A 13,954-nucleotide genomic window follows, 5' to 3' on the forward strand; every position below is an offset into this window, starting at 1 on the left:
ATAATATACAGCTTTTGTAGTGTGAGGCTTTAAAAGCCTCCACAGCTTGAGGCTGGGGCCAGGCATTGCCATGCATGACTGAAAAAATGTATTTCTTAGTTAATTTGGGATGATCGAGAGACTGGCATTGCCTTAGTCTGTCTTTCTTGGTTTTCCCCTCTGGAGAGCGGTTGTATCCTTTAAATCCTTGCCATTTCTCAAGGATCCTGGAACCAGACTGTCTTTGTTGTATGTGTCATTGTTGACTCCTTGGATAAAATGACTTCAGAGCAGCGTACACGTCAAGGGAAAGTTAAAAGGAAAAGTATTGTGGTCTCTCTTCAAGTGCAAGTGCATTCTGGAGCCTGATGGATATACTTAATGCTGTAATAGTTGTGTAGGTATTCAGGAAAAAGGGTTATGTTGCAGAGCATCAAGTATTTATTTTAATCTTTTCTGGGTTAAGAAATTTACACTGTGAAAAAGTACCTATATTACAGGGCAACCTCAAACACTTGAAAAAGAGATTGACATTAAATGCTGCATTTAATTGGACTAGAAAAAGATTGCAAATTTCAGGTGTGGGGGGTTTTTTTGTTAATTAAAAATCCCAACTGTACACTTTTAATATGTATATATGGCTTCATAATTATAAAGAACCCCCTGTATTATCTGTGTTTGTGAATAGTATTTCTCCACGTAACTCACAGTCTAGCAATAATGATGCATGTCTACCATGGAAATCCTATATGGTATTATATATGTTGTGGTCTGTGTTGCTCATTTTTTCCAGACATCACTTGTTAAGCTCAAATCTTCCATCCTTGAATTGAAAATAATTCTCTTACGATCTTTGAAATGCAATTCAACAATTGAACAGAGTGAAACTGTTTCAGAAAATTAAAAAATCAGCTGGGTGTTTGGAGTCAGTAGTTGTCTATAACTGCTTAAGCTTCTTATTTTTCAAAAGATGCAATTAAGATCAAATGTTGTTCCTCAGTATAAAAAGGCATGTCTCAAGGCAGGTGTACATGGTTAATTTATCTATACATTCATATTTTTCATAGCATTATTCTGGAACAATTTGTGGCATTTGTGACAAATGAAACAAATGGTGCTTGAGGCTTTCTTCCATCAAAGAGGAATTGTTTCGCTGATAATTAGATAAATATTTCAAATATCTGGATTTTGTGTCTTTAACTAGATAAAGGAAGCTGCATGTTTCAAAGCAAAACCAAGAACCAGCACACACAGATAAATCCAAGCATGCCCTAGACATGTAATGAAGTTTTCTGAGAAAGCAAGGGAAACAAACAAACAAAAAAAGAAAAATAAAATACTTTTTATGTAGCCCCCACTGATTTATTCCACTGATACAGCTGAGTTTTATCTTTAGAATGTTTCTTAGAATAATATAGTGCAGTATGTTTTTTGGGTTGTGTTGTAGTTTTTATTTTCCTCTATGAGGAAAAGTATCTAATTCGCATTGCAGAATCCTGTTCCTTGCTTGCTCTGCAGTTTCTGTTTGTTCCATTTCCAAAGTTTATGTTTATAGAACATACAGATATATACAAAGTTACTCTTCTTGCTGTTGATGTAGATAGAACAGCATACAGTTGAAGAAAATAAGTGCAGAAAAATCAGTGAGAAAAAAAAAATTACACGGTAATAGTAGTCATGAGAAATATTTTTGTGGTTGTTGTTGTTTAACCCGGCAGGCAGCTAAACACCATGCAGCCATTCACTCACACCCTGCCAAGTGGGATGGGGAAGAGAATTGGAAAAAAAAGTGAAACTCGTGGGTTAAGATAAGGACAGTTTAATAGGACAGAAAGGAAAATAATAATAATAGTAATAATAATAAAAAGAACATACAAAACAAGTGATGCACAATGCAATTGCTTGCCACCCTCCAACTGTTGCTCAGCCTGTCCCCGAGCAGGGATCACCACCCCAGCCAGCTTCCCCGAGTTTATATACTGAGCTTGACATCATATGGTATGGAATATCCCTTTGGCCAGTCCGGGTCAGCTGTCCCAGCTGTGTCCCCTCCCAGCTTCTTGTGCATCTCCAGCCTCCTCCCTGGAAAGTCCTTGACTTGGTATAAACATTGCTTGGCAACAACCAAAACATCAGTGTATTACCAACATTCTTCTCATACCAAATCCAAAACACAGCACTATACCAGCTGTTAGGAAGAAAATCAACTCTGTCCCAGCCAAAACCAGGACAGCGGTTGAAAGACTGTCTGGTAGAAATGTCTTTGGAGTGTATTAAAATGAATTTTACAAACAATTGGAAGTTGGTAGTGGCTTTTTTATTTTGTGTTTTTTGTTTGTTTGGTTTTGGTTTTGTGTATGTGTATGATATAAATAAGCATTTTTGTGAAGCAATAGTTTAGTCCTCTTGCATTAATAATTCAGGATTTTGTGGTGCCAGGTTTTTTCGGTTTATTGTCACTATATGGATACATTTTGAGGCTGTATTACAGTTCTGTCAGATTGTAAAACAAATGATAAGCTCAGATATGTGGGTGCTTGATACACCAACAAGAAAGGAAAAAAAAAAGTTATCAGTAGCTGGAAGAAATTGGATGATGAGAATATTTACTCTTAATCAACATCTGAGAAAAGAAGTTTGTTTAGGAATGTACTCACAAATGGCTTTGTATAATTTGCCTGCTGCATTTTAGTGAACATTGTCAGCAGCCTTTCAGTCAGCAAAGTTTTTTGTATCCTGATCAAGGTAAAAGCCAATAAGTGACCAAAATAGTACATTAAACGAGTGACAATATTGTAAGGAAAATAATGACTTTTTTTTTGACAGTATGAATCAGATGAACAAGAAAAAAGTGCATATCAAGAGTATGATAGCGACAGTGATGTTCCTGAAGAGTTGAAAAGAGATTATGTGGATGAACAGACAGGAGATGCCCCTGCGAAAAGGTAAGTAGACTGTGTCAGTCCTTGGTCTCATTTACAGGCTTTTTATCTCAGTACTCTAATTAGTTCATTTTCTGTTTAATCTATACACTACAACAGTGGAATAATAATCAAATAATCTTTATGCTACCTGCACAGTTAGAAAGGCTCAGCACTTAGATCTTCGGAAGGGGGAGGACCATTAGACTGCTCATCATTATTGCAGAAAGAAACTTTGGAAAGCAAGATTTTGAAGGAGGATAAAGGCTCTCTGAAGCAGGTAGTGGAAAACTGATTATTGAGCATTAGTTGTTAACTGCAGGTTCTTCTACAACTGCTGTTGTGCATACATAAATTTCTGTTGTGTCAAAAGCAGTTGTTTGCAGACAAATGGCTTGAGGTTGGGCTTCTGCTTTTGCAGAGCAAAAGTAAACTTTTCCAGATTTAAAAAAAAAATAAATTCTTCCGTAACTTGAAGGTGGTAATTTGGAATTTTACATTCTCTCTTTCTTTAAAAATATGTATACACACACCTACAGATAAATATACACACATGAATATGCATGTTATATTTTGATGAAAAAATATGTATAAATACTTTATTTATGTTCATATAAACAAAATCCAACTCTGTAACCTTTAAAAGAATCTGAAATACAAATTTCTGTCTAGGACACTGTGCTGCTTGGATGTCCGTTCAGGCTTTGTGAAGCAGGCTAGCACTATATGTATGTAGAGGATTGCAGGAGAACTAGGAAGCCATCACTTGGGTCAAAGCAGAGGAATATTTTTTTTTTTTCACAAAATAAGTCATAAGGATAAAATATTGTTAGCATGGTTTCATAAGATATGTCACATAAGCTACTTCATTTCAAAGAAGTGGTGGAGATATTGATAAAAATTACTTAATTGGAACAAACCACAGTCACTGTCCATAGCTTTGTGTTGTGAAATTGAAGCTTTCTGAATTTTTGGAAGAATATCGTTTTGAGGTATGGCAGCTGGCAGAAGGTTTCTCTTAGAGAATCATAGAATATCTCGAGTTGGAAAGTATCCATTAGGATCAACAAGTCAAACTCCCTGATTCTCGCAGGACTGCAATTTATGAAAAATTTAATGTTATCTTAGTTTCATGTTCTCGAAAATTGTTTCCATTTCCAGATAGTCATTTTCAGCTGTAGCTTACGAGTCTGCCCCTGTTTTGTTGTTCTTTTTTTCTTTACCCCATAAACTATGAACTTGAGTTAAAATGATATCTGAGGCCAGACAGAGGCCTGCAGAACTCCAACCTTGGACTACAACTCAGAAACTCCTTTCTCTAGCACAATGTTATGTAAATTAGGCCAAACTCCTCTCTTTAAATGTTAAAATCTTAAACCAGTTATGCTTTGACATAAATAAAATACTGGAAGGCATACTGTTATGTGAAAGAAGAGGGGAGGAAGGATTTATTTTCTGCTAAATTTTATGTGTATGTCCTTGAATATAAAAGCAGTCATATTTGGTGTATTTTGTTTTCTTTAAAGTGTTTCTCGAGAAACTCTGAGGAGCAGAAAGAGATCAGATTATAACCTCAATAAAGTGAATGCACCTATCCTAACAAACACTACGCTGAATGTAATAAGGCTTGTTGGTACGTAGAACAATTGAAGTATTTTATACGTGTTTTTTATTTTAATGCAAACCTATGGATTATATAAAATATGTTAAATTAATTTTAAGGATTTTAAAAACATACCTAGTTGGGCTCTATTTGCACTCTTTGAAAATCTTTATAAAATAGAAATAAAGCACTAGACTAAAATATTTTTTAATTAAATGAACAAATTTGGTTATATCTTGTGAGTTATTTTTACTTTGAAAATAATTCTGCATGCATATATTGATTTTAACCAATAACAGTTGATTATTTCTCTAATATATTGAATATGTCAAAACAGTGGAGAAGTGATCAAGACGCTACTGGACAAGCCCCTGAGAAACCTCATTTTCTTAGACCTGCTCTGAGCAGGAGGTTGCACTGGGTGACCTCTGGAGGTCCTTTCTGGCCAAAAGTTTTCTATGAAAACCTTCCCCTCCAGTTCTAGGTGTAATGGGATTGATTTTTTTGTGATCGCGATTTCCATTTGTTTATCTAGATAATTGTACAAAAGCAATTTTCTGCTACTGACTTGACCTATATTTATAGAGAAGGAGAAGCGACTACCTAAATTTACCAGGTTAGGCAGAAGAGGGAAGAATTCTGTACATGTTATATTAATAAAGTTTGTTTTCAATGTTTATTTATGTGCTTGGAAAGATTGTGGTACTTCAGAGTAAGCTGTTTTTAAAAGTGACTACTCCAACATCTGGTTAGTACCTTTTGCTGTCTTAAAAGGCAGCATATGAATCAGAAATTGATTTTTTTAAACCTTTTTTTGCCCTTTTTTTTTTTTTTTTCTTTTGCTCTTGGAGCATCTACAATACAAACCTGAAATAAGAATTGAGATTATTCTGTTGTAACTTTTCTGGTGTTGATCTGTGAGTTAGGTTAGAGAGATTTGTTTGCTACCTTCTAAGATAAGGTTTTGCTCTAAGTAAAGTTAGGATTGAAATTAGAAATCACACATGGCACTTTCAGGCAAACCACTCGGTCTTCCCTCAGCCGCTGCTCCTGCCCCCCTGCCCTAACACAGGGTGAGAGCAGCTGGAGCTGTAGTCCTAGTTTTCCGATTTTACATAAAGAGTTACTTTATTTGTGGATTCTGGCCATAACCCCAAACTTAAACGTTATTTGCAAATCTCATACATATGCTTTTTCCCCCTTTTGGAATGACATTTAATTTTCAATATTTCTGCTATTGGCAGTGTTTTATATTGTTTCTGTAATGACTGATAATAGCGGTATTTGGAACATGGAGTTGGAAAGGGACCTCCTGCAGCCCCTGCTACTGGAAAACATGTCATTTAGTACTGCCTGTAAATATGCTTGTTTTGAGCTCCAGCTTAGAGAATACTTCTGTTTTGTTCCCACCACTATCTAATAGGAGTTCTATTTGAGAAGCCTTATCAACTTCGTGGTTAAAAAAAAAAAAAAATTATCCACCTATTTTCTGCCCACTTGATTTTATGCCAAAATAAACTTTTAGGTTTAACAGATCATCTTGTTCTTTGATGCATACTGCCCCGCTGTTCTTACAGAAATCAATCCTGTTTCTTCTCAGTCTTTGATTTACTAAACTAAATGTACCAAGCTTTTTTATATCCTATGCATTTACCCACCAGAAGCTTATAATCCCCTACTTTCTTACCAATTTTTTTCTGCTTCTGTTATAGTCTTGCCAAAATCATGTGCAACACTTTGGATGAGGTCTCACTGCTTTGGGCCCCTGTTGTATTGCAGCATCCTGGTCAGCAGTTGCCTCTGTTTTGCACCTCTTTGGGTTCCTCACAGCTTCCTTGTACTGGCAGTTCAGTCCATCTGTAATGAGTATGTACAGCCAGGTCCTTCACTTTCCCAGTTTCTTCCAAGGGATGAGCTGCTAGTTTATATTAGAAAGATGCATATTTTTAATTAATTGGTCCCCAAGTGCATGACTTTTACATTTTGTACTATTGAATTTCGTCCAGTTTCTATTACAGGAGTCATCAAGGTCTTCCTGTTCCTCCTGTGCATTATGTCGATGCTTTTCGGTTGTAATGGTGCCTCCTTATTTTTTTCCATTATCATGCTTTTAGTTTTGTGCCAGAGTCATTAATGAAAACAATAACGAAGAGGCCAGTTGCTGGGAACTCCACTAGTAGCTTTTCCAGATACCTCCCTTTTCAACACACTCCATTCTGACTTCTCTTTCATTAAACCCTTTTTTATTTAAAAAACGCTAGCTTCGCTTGTTTCCTGTGCAACATTGTTAAATTAATACTTTGAATAAATCTTAATACTTTGAAAAAATCTTAATTTTGCTTCCATCTTTCTGCTTCTGTCAGTTCCATACTTTCTTCAAAACTTGATCTGAAGTCCTGGTTCCTGCAAATAATGCACTGGATCAATAGTTGTTGGATGACTATTGTTCTTCTTGAATTTGCAGTTTTTTCGATTGTAGCGGTACAACCCATGCCATCACTGCTTATTGCAGATATAGGTTATTACACTGATTGCCAGACTGGTGATTTCACAGCCATTTTTTATTATGACTTGATTCCTTTGGTCCTGTAGCTTGACTGTTTTTGAAGTCTTTTCCAGCTCATTCTCTGTCTGGCTGAAAGTGGCCAGTTCAGTTCTATTAGTCACCCTGTTCTCCTCACTTTTCTTGTTGTCAGTATCATTGTTCCCAATTAAAACCAAGGCAAAGTATTTATTCTTGCCTTTGGGCTGTCTTGTTTGTCTACAATTTCTGTCCTGTCGTGTCCCCCCAGTTTGGTTCACTTTTGGTAGTCTTCTGTAATTGGACAACTTCTGATTTTTACCATCTTTGGAAAGTTTAGTTTTGGCAAGACTTTTGGTACTTCTAACTCTTAATGTAATTTCCTGAGTGAATAGGTCTGTTTTTTCCCTTTGACTTTGTCCTAGTCAGGTTGTAGGACATCCAGGTATGATCCAGTCTTCTGGATTTTCCCCCAGCAGACAGGACTGCCGTGGAACGTGCCCTTCGTTTAGCGCCAGTCTCTGCTGATGCTGTGGAAGGCACCAGTTTGTTTCACACTGTCTCAGATTTTTGGCTGGGGAAGTGCCATGGTACTTAATGCTAATTTCAAGGAGTATAACTGGGACGCTTGCCTTCATTATCAATGCAGAACGGCAGGTAATTCCAGAAGATGATAGTTTGTTGGCTACTTTGCCTGTGTGTCATTGCAAAAATACCTTAGCGCTTGTTTTCTGGAGCTGCTTGCCCTCTGCACAGGAGATCTAGGCTGCCAGTGTGGCCTAAGGGTCTAGTTTTTCCAATAAAGTTGGACTAAGTGAATTGCATATGCAAGACCAGCGATATGGTGCCTCAAAAAATAAGCAGGGGCCTAGCACAGTACAGGGCATACTATAGGTATGTCCTCTCTACAGAAAGCCTGTACTCTCTTGAAGTTCTGTTCCTTGAAAATATGGCTCTATTTTAAGAGACATTTGTTCTGGTGGCAGGGATGTGAGTACTTAAGCTGTTTTTTGTCCCTGCTGCATGTCATCACTGACGTCCCTACCTCCTGTATGTTGCATCAGCATGATGTTTGGTAGATCTAGATCAACTCACTGATCTTAGTTAAAAACAAATCATAAAGGAAACTAGGCTTAAAAAGGGAAATCTGGAGTGAGATGAAGATGTGGATTTAAATTGCCCAATAAAGCAACAGAAATTGTTGCCTCACTTTTTAGGAAGGGATGTTATGCAAGTAGTAGTACTCACTGAATGAGTGTAACAGTGCTCATAACCCATTTTGAACTATTTCTGTATGTTGTATGCTGTGTATGGAGGCTAGATGAATAAAACAAAGTGTAGCTTAATATTTATAAACTACCAAAATGAGTTGCTATGTATAACTGAAGTGGGAGCTGCTATAACTTTGTTTAATTTGAATTTCAAGTGAACAGTTCAATTGATCTGGTTTTCCCTAAAGTTAACAAACCAGGTAATTATTTATTTTTTGCCATAAAGTAACTATGAGATTCATTTATAAGGTTAATTTTTTTCTATCAAGCCATCGTGTATTGACTTAAAATGTGAAGGAAGAATGAACCTGTATTAAATATGTATTGAATATTTTGATCTAAGTTCTATACATCCACAAGAATAATTAATGGCCATGCCTCTTTATATATTGATTGGGTGATTTCTTATTTTAATTAACATCAGTCTGACTTAAGAAATACCCATTAAACTATTTCTTAGGTTGTTTTTTTTCAATACCTTTTTGCCTCATTTTTGCTTTTGTTGTGAGCATTTCTTGGGAAGAAACTCTTAGATTTTGCTTGCTTTAACACCCATTAACTTTTAAGAAAATAATAGTGCTGATGACAAATCTCACAGCAGAAGTCTTGCAGCTGAAGGAAGTGATTGGTCACATAGTGTAGAATCTCATATGGCTTAAAAACCCCCAAATCATACAGTCTTTCAAAATCATATAAATAGAATGGGCTTTTACTTTTTCCTTCAAAGTGCCATTTTAGCTCCTAATGTATGTCATTGTAAGCTGCATGTTTGGAACTGTGAGACTCCCTGGAAAATTATTTTACTAATGACCACAGATATACTAAAACTCAAATATGTATTTTTCAGGAGATTGTGTTTTTATTTACCTTTTTGGTTTTACTGATAATTTTTATATAGATTAGTCTGATAGGCAACACTCTCTATCTACTGTCTTTAAGGACAAAAGAAGGGTTGGAGATAATACTTCAAAAGAAACCTGGCAAATCTTCAGCAGTTTTAGCTACCATCGAAGAGCCTCTAGAAAGTCAAGCTGCTTTGAGTTGTTGAAACTCCAAGTGCTGTTTTCATGTATTTCTGGAGGTTTCCAGCATGGCGTGAGTTTGGGCTGTTAATGCTGTTTGGAAATGTTCTCATATACCCCTTCTCACTCAAAATACGAACTTCAGTGCAATGGTAACAATATACAGGAGTTAAAAGTTGGCGTCCTGTTAGAGCAACTAGGAGGAAATGTTCTTGGAACACTTGTGTCAAGATGCTGAGTGATGTAGTAATAGAGAAATGTTCTTGGCTTCAGAAGATTTTTGTAGGGACAGCACTTGAGCGGTGTGCAATATGTAGCCCTTTGGAAAAGCATAAGATACTGCCTCAGAGATTACCTTAAATATTCATGCCAACAGCACAGATATTTGGAAATCTAACTGTCCAGAATGTGATACATTGCCCTTATATGGTGTACGGTTGCAGGCAAATTTAAATATGTGTTTATCACAGAGTAAGTGGGAAAAATCAGGCTGTGGCAATACAGAATATTCACATAGCACATATGGAGGTGACAGTTGCTTTGAGTGGGGTACCATCCTTTCCCAAACAACTGAAAATTTCTATATTGGCTGTGCTAGAATTAGCTGCATTTGGGTTTCCCTTTTGGAAGACAAGTAGAATTTTTTTTTAAGTCAACAATTTGTTCATATTGCTGTAGATCAAAACACTGATAATTACACATAGAATTAATGATTGGACTAAACTGCCAAATATTAAGTATTGCAATCTCTGTCAAATCTCCGAAAATAACATAATATATGCTTGTGTGTTAGCAAGCTGAGACACAGGTGCATGGTATTCAGGCAGGGAGTCTATGCTTGATGGAAACCTGGAAAGTAGCGATGTCAGGTTATTGCTTGATTCTTACCATGCTGCTGTGTCATTTTACCATGTATGTACGTGTATCATGTATTTATCAATTTAATGTTATCTTTACTAACCTACATAAGTAGTTGCTTAAAAAAATTCACATAACTCCGCCTCATACAAACAACTAATTTTGTCTCTTTTTACTCTCTTCTGTTACTCAGTTTCTCTGCATAAACCAGTATTTTCTGTATTGATGACTAAGTTAGTTTGCTGGGCACAGCATTAACTTGCAAAACAGTGTTGCTGACTACAGGAAAAAGAAATTATTTTAGTAATTATAATTTTTTTCCAACCTGTCACATCAAAACATGTCCGGAATGTGACAATTTGTTAAATGATCTGCTGGGCGGACTGCATTTACATTTTGGTTCAAAAATTGATGTCACTATAATAACCCAAAACTTATTATATATTCTTTATGTTTTTAAGATGCTTATAGGGCAAGCATCATTTTTGAGCTAGTCAGCAGGAAACATGCGGTAGCTGCTATATTGAGGTTTTCATTAAGTGCAGTTTTTGTATGACTCGATGAAAAGGGCCATGCCCTGTGCCGAAAAACAAAATAACTAAAAACTATAGGCCCTATTAGGGAAAAATTTCATTCTGCGTCCAAATCCTATGATTGGTTTGACTTAACTAACACATAGATAAAGGTCCTGAAATATTAAAAAAAAAAAAAAAAATTTAATCAAGCTGCATGTGCAACATCAGAGAACAAGAAGGAAGAGAAGGAATTATTCTTCTCCCTGGATGTGCCAGGGTCCCGGCATCCAATTTTTCTGTCAGTCTGTCCCTCTAGAAACATTTCAAACATACATCTTAAAACTATTTGGTTTTCTTATCCAAAGATAAAAAGGAAGAAGAGCAGGAAGTGCTATGTTGCTGATGTGAAACACATTATTCCTAGTGTTGTTGGATGAAATCCGTTCTTGGGCTTATAATTTTTACACTGTGCTTTTCTGTTGCTTGAAAAATATCCATATGTGCACATATAAATGCACACTAATGCATAAAATCTTCAGTGGTTCTAGATAACATTTGAATTTGATACCAAAAGGCCAAGAATCATTCAAGACATTTTGATATGAATTAACATCCATATTTGGAGAAGTCTTGAGGCATTTCAGGTGTCTTCATCATTATGTTTAGCTTTGTTTTTAAACATCCCAATCTCTAAAATATTACTTAGTTGTACTTAATCAATATTCGGGGCTAACTAATCAACTTTGTAAAGCTGGTTTTGGGTTTGTCAAACTCAGCACTGTCTTTGTAACACGCTGAGGAAACTGATCTTCTGTGTTTAATTTTTAAGGGAAATACATGCAGATGATGAATATTCTGAAACCAATTGCATTTGATGTGATCCACTTCATGTCCCAGCTCTTCGATTACTATCTGTATGCAGTCTATACGTTCTTTGGCCGAAATGACATGGTAGGTAGAAACATTATTCATTTCCAAGTATCACTGTACACACAGAATGAGAATGCAGAGCAGTTCTCTTTACTTAAAATACTACCTAATATATAATCCCCAGAAAAAATTAGTGGCAACAGAGTGGATTTCAATGCAGGAGTAAGAAAAGGCTGATTAGATCAGCACCAAGGGGAATAAGCACTGGGAGCATCATTATCACTGGGGCATGAATCCTGTTATGTTTTGAATAGATTCTGTACTTTTGTTCCAGCAGTAGTGTGAAAGGGAGGAAAGTCAACATAAAATACCTAGAAGTAGTAGGAGAAAGTGAGGAGCGAAGGAGCAATCTGCGGAAGGAGGGTGGTGGTTTGGAGCCTAGAGGGTAGGAGTTGATTTCATTTTCCTATATGTATTTATCTAACTTAAATAAGAATAGCAAAAGGAAGAGGACAAGGGGGCCATGAAAGTTAAGTAGTAACTCAGGCTTAAGAGGTTTGAAATACACATTTTCCTATCTAACATTCTTCTGTCAAACTAATTGCATTAATGAAAACAGGTTTTCTCTGAGTGATCAGGTACTTGAAATAAATGCTTGTTGGCAATGCCTGTGCATAACATAGATTGACTTTCAACAGAATTGTTTTAAAGCATTTATGAAAATCTATGTGTAAAAACAATTTTCCCCTCTCTTGGCCCCTAAATTACTTCACTAGTAATAATATTGTGGGGTTCCAAATTCATCATCATCTGTTGGCAAATTGTAATAGATTTTCAGGCTCAATGTATACCTCTAAATGGTTTTGAGCTGTTCTATTTGGCAGAACAAATGCATTTGCAATTTGTTTGTGTTTAGAAGATGGGTGGGTGTTTTTTGTTTTGTTTTATGTTAAGATAATTGATTTCCATTAGCTTAGTCAGCTGCTCTGGTATTCACATTGTGTTGCACTTATTTTAATTTTTTTGATCCTCCCATTTTTTGTTTCTAAAGCTCACACTGAGTTCCTCACTCTGTACTTGTGACAGAGAACAGCACAGTGCTAGGCAGGTAAACATTATAGCAGACGGGTGGTAAAATTGTGATGTTCTTGTAGTGTGCCTAATTCTTGTTTTGACCGATGATTTTCCATGGGAAACATTATGCTTACAAAGGGTCTATGAATATAATAAACCCTCTTGTAATGCTGCTTAAATGTCCTCGCTCCCCACAGTGTTTATAAACCTTTAGGAAGTAGAGATGAGTGATGGTATGTGATTTAGACCACTGAGAGTGTTCCTGTTTTATTTTTATTTACAAAATAACATCAAATGGGATTCTTAAAAGTATGCTGGTAATTTAACGTCTGTAAGTGGTTGAAATTATTTGTGAATATTGTGCTTATGTTGTGTGTGTGTGTTAGTACACACATAAGGAGAGTGATTAATTGTATAGAGTTCCTTGCCAGTTCAGTGAAAACAAAGGATTTAAAATATATGCGTTGAGTTCTATGTCCAGTCACAATGCTAAGTCCTTGCTCTTTCCAGACCTCTTCGGAATGATTATCCTATGTAGTCAGCATTTGGCATTCTTCACTGCCAAAAGTTGCACACCATTGTAACCAGAATTGCTCTTTCAAAACCTTCTTAATTTATGGGATGCAAGTTAAGGCTTCCTTTCCTTCTTTTCTCAAATTATGGAGCAACCTAACATGAAATTAACTGGAATTGCCTATATTTAATATCTATTCACTAAAGCGTAAGACATTCGTGAACATGCCACAGAATAGTCTTTAGCAGAATAAATTTGAGGCAAGTTATAATTTTTTTTGACAAGATAGTGATTTGTAAACCACTGGCCATTCTAATGGAAAACACTTTATTTTATCTTTTAATCATAACGGGTTGTGTAGAATTGGTGAGGAGTAAAATTATTCTGTAAATTGCCTGATAAATCTGGAGTTCTTGTTATCTAATGTTTTACAGAAATTTAAGTTTGTTTTTATGTTCCTTTTCATTCAGATACGTTTCAAATGTGAAATTGCCATATTTTAGAAAAAATACGCCATTATAGAATAAGTAAGTGAAAGTTACTGATAGCTATTGAAAGTTAGTAATTAAAAGGCAGAAAGAGAAAAAATTAGTGGCACATTGTGTGATGTGTAGTCTTGGTGGTGCAGGTGCACATTTCTTAAAATGAAATTCAATGGCTTAAACTTGCAAATACATTTTTTAATATATACATATACTTTGTCCTTTAAGCAGGGTATTTTTTCTGTTTGTTCTTACCTTAACAGGGAGAATAGCCAGTCTTGAATTTGTAGTCCTTACGGCCATGTCTTGAAAAACTACTGTGTG

At 35.9% G+C, this 13,954-nt stretch overlaps 1 protein-coding gene across 1 annotated transcript in view; it reads left to right on the plus strand.

The window, feature by feature from the left end:
- The window catches only part of VPS50 (VPS50 subunit of EARP/GARPII complex), a 92,480-nt gene that overhangs the window by 55,916 nt on the left and 22,610 nt on the right, over positions 1-13,954 (plus strand). The window contains exons 19-21 of the mRNA XM_065629367.1: positions 2,806-2,924; positions 4,427-4,533; positions 11,520-11,641. Coding sequence (XP_065485439.1) covers positions 2,806-2,924; positions 4,427-4,533; positions 11,520-11,641 — 348 coding nt within the window. The remainder of the gene's footprint in view (positions 1-2,805; positions 2,925-4,426; positions 4,534-11,519; positions 11,642-13,954) is intronic.

The sequence above is a fragment of the Caloenas nicobarica genome, chromosome 2 (assembly GCF_036013445.1).
Source record: "Caloenas nicobarica isolate bCalNic1 chromosome 2, bCalNic1.hap1, whole genome shotgun sequence".
NCBI lineage: Eukaryota > Metazoa > Chordata > Aves > Columbiformes > Columbidae > Caloenas > Caloenas nicobarica.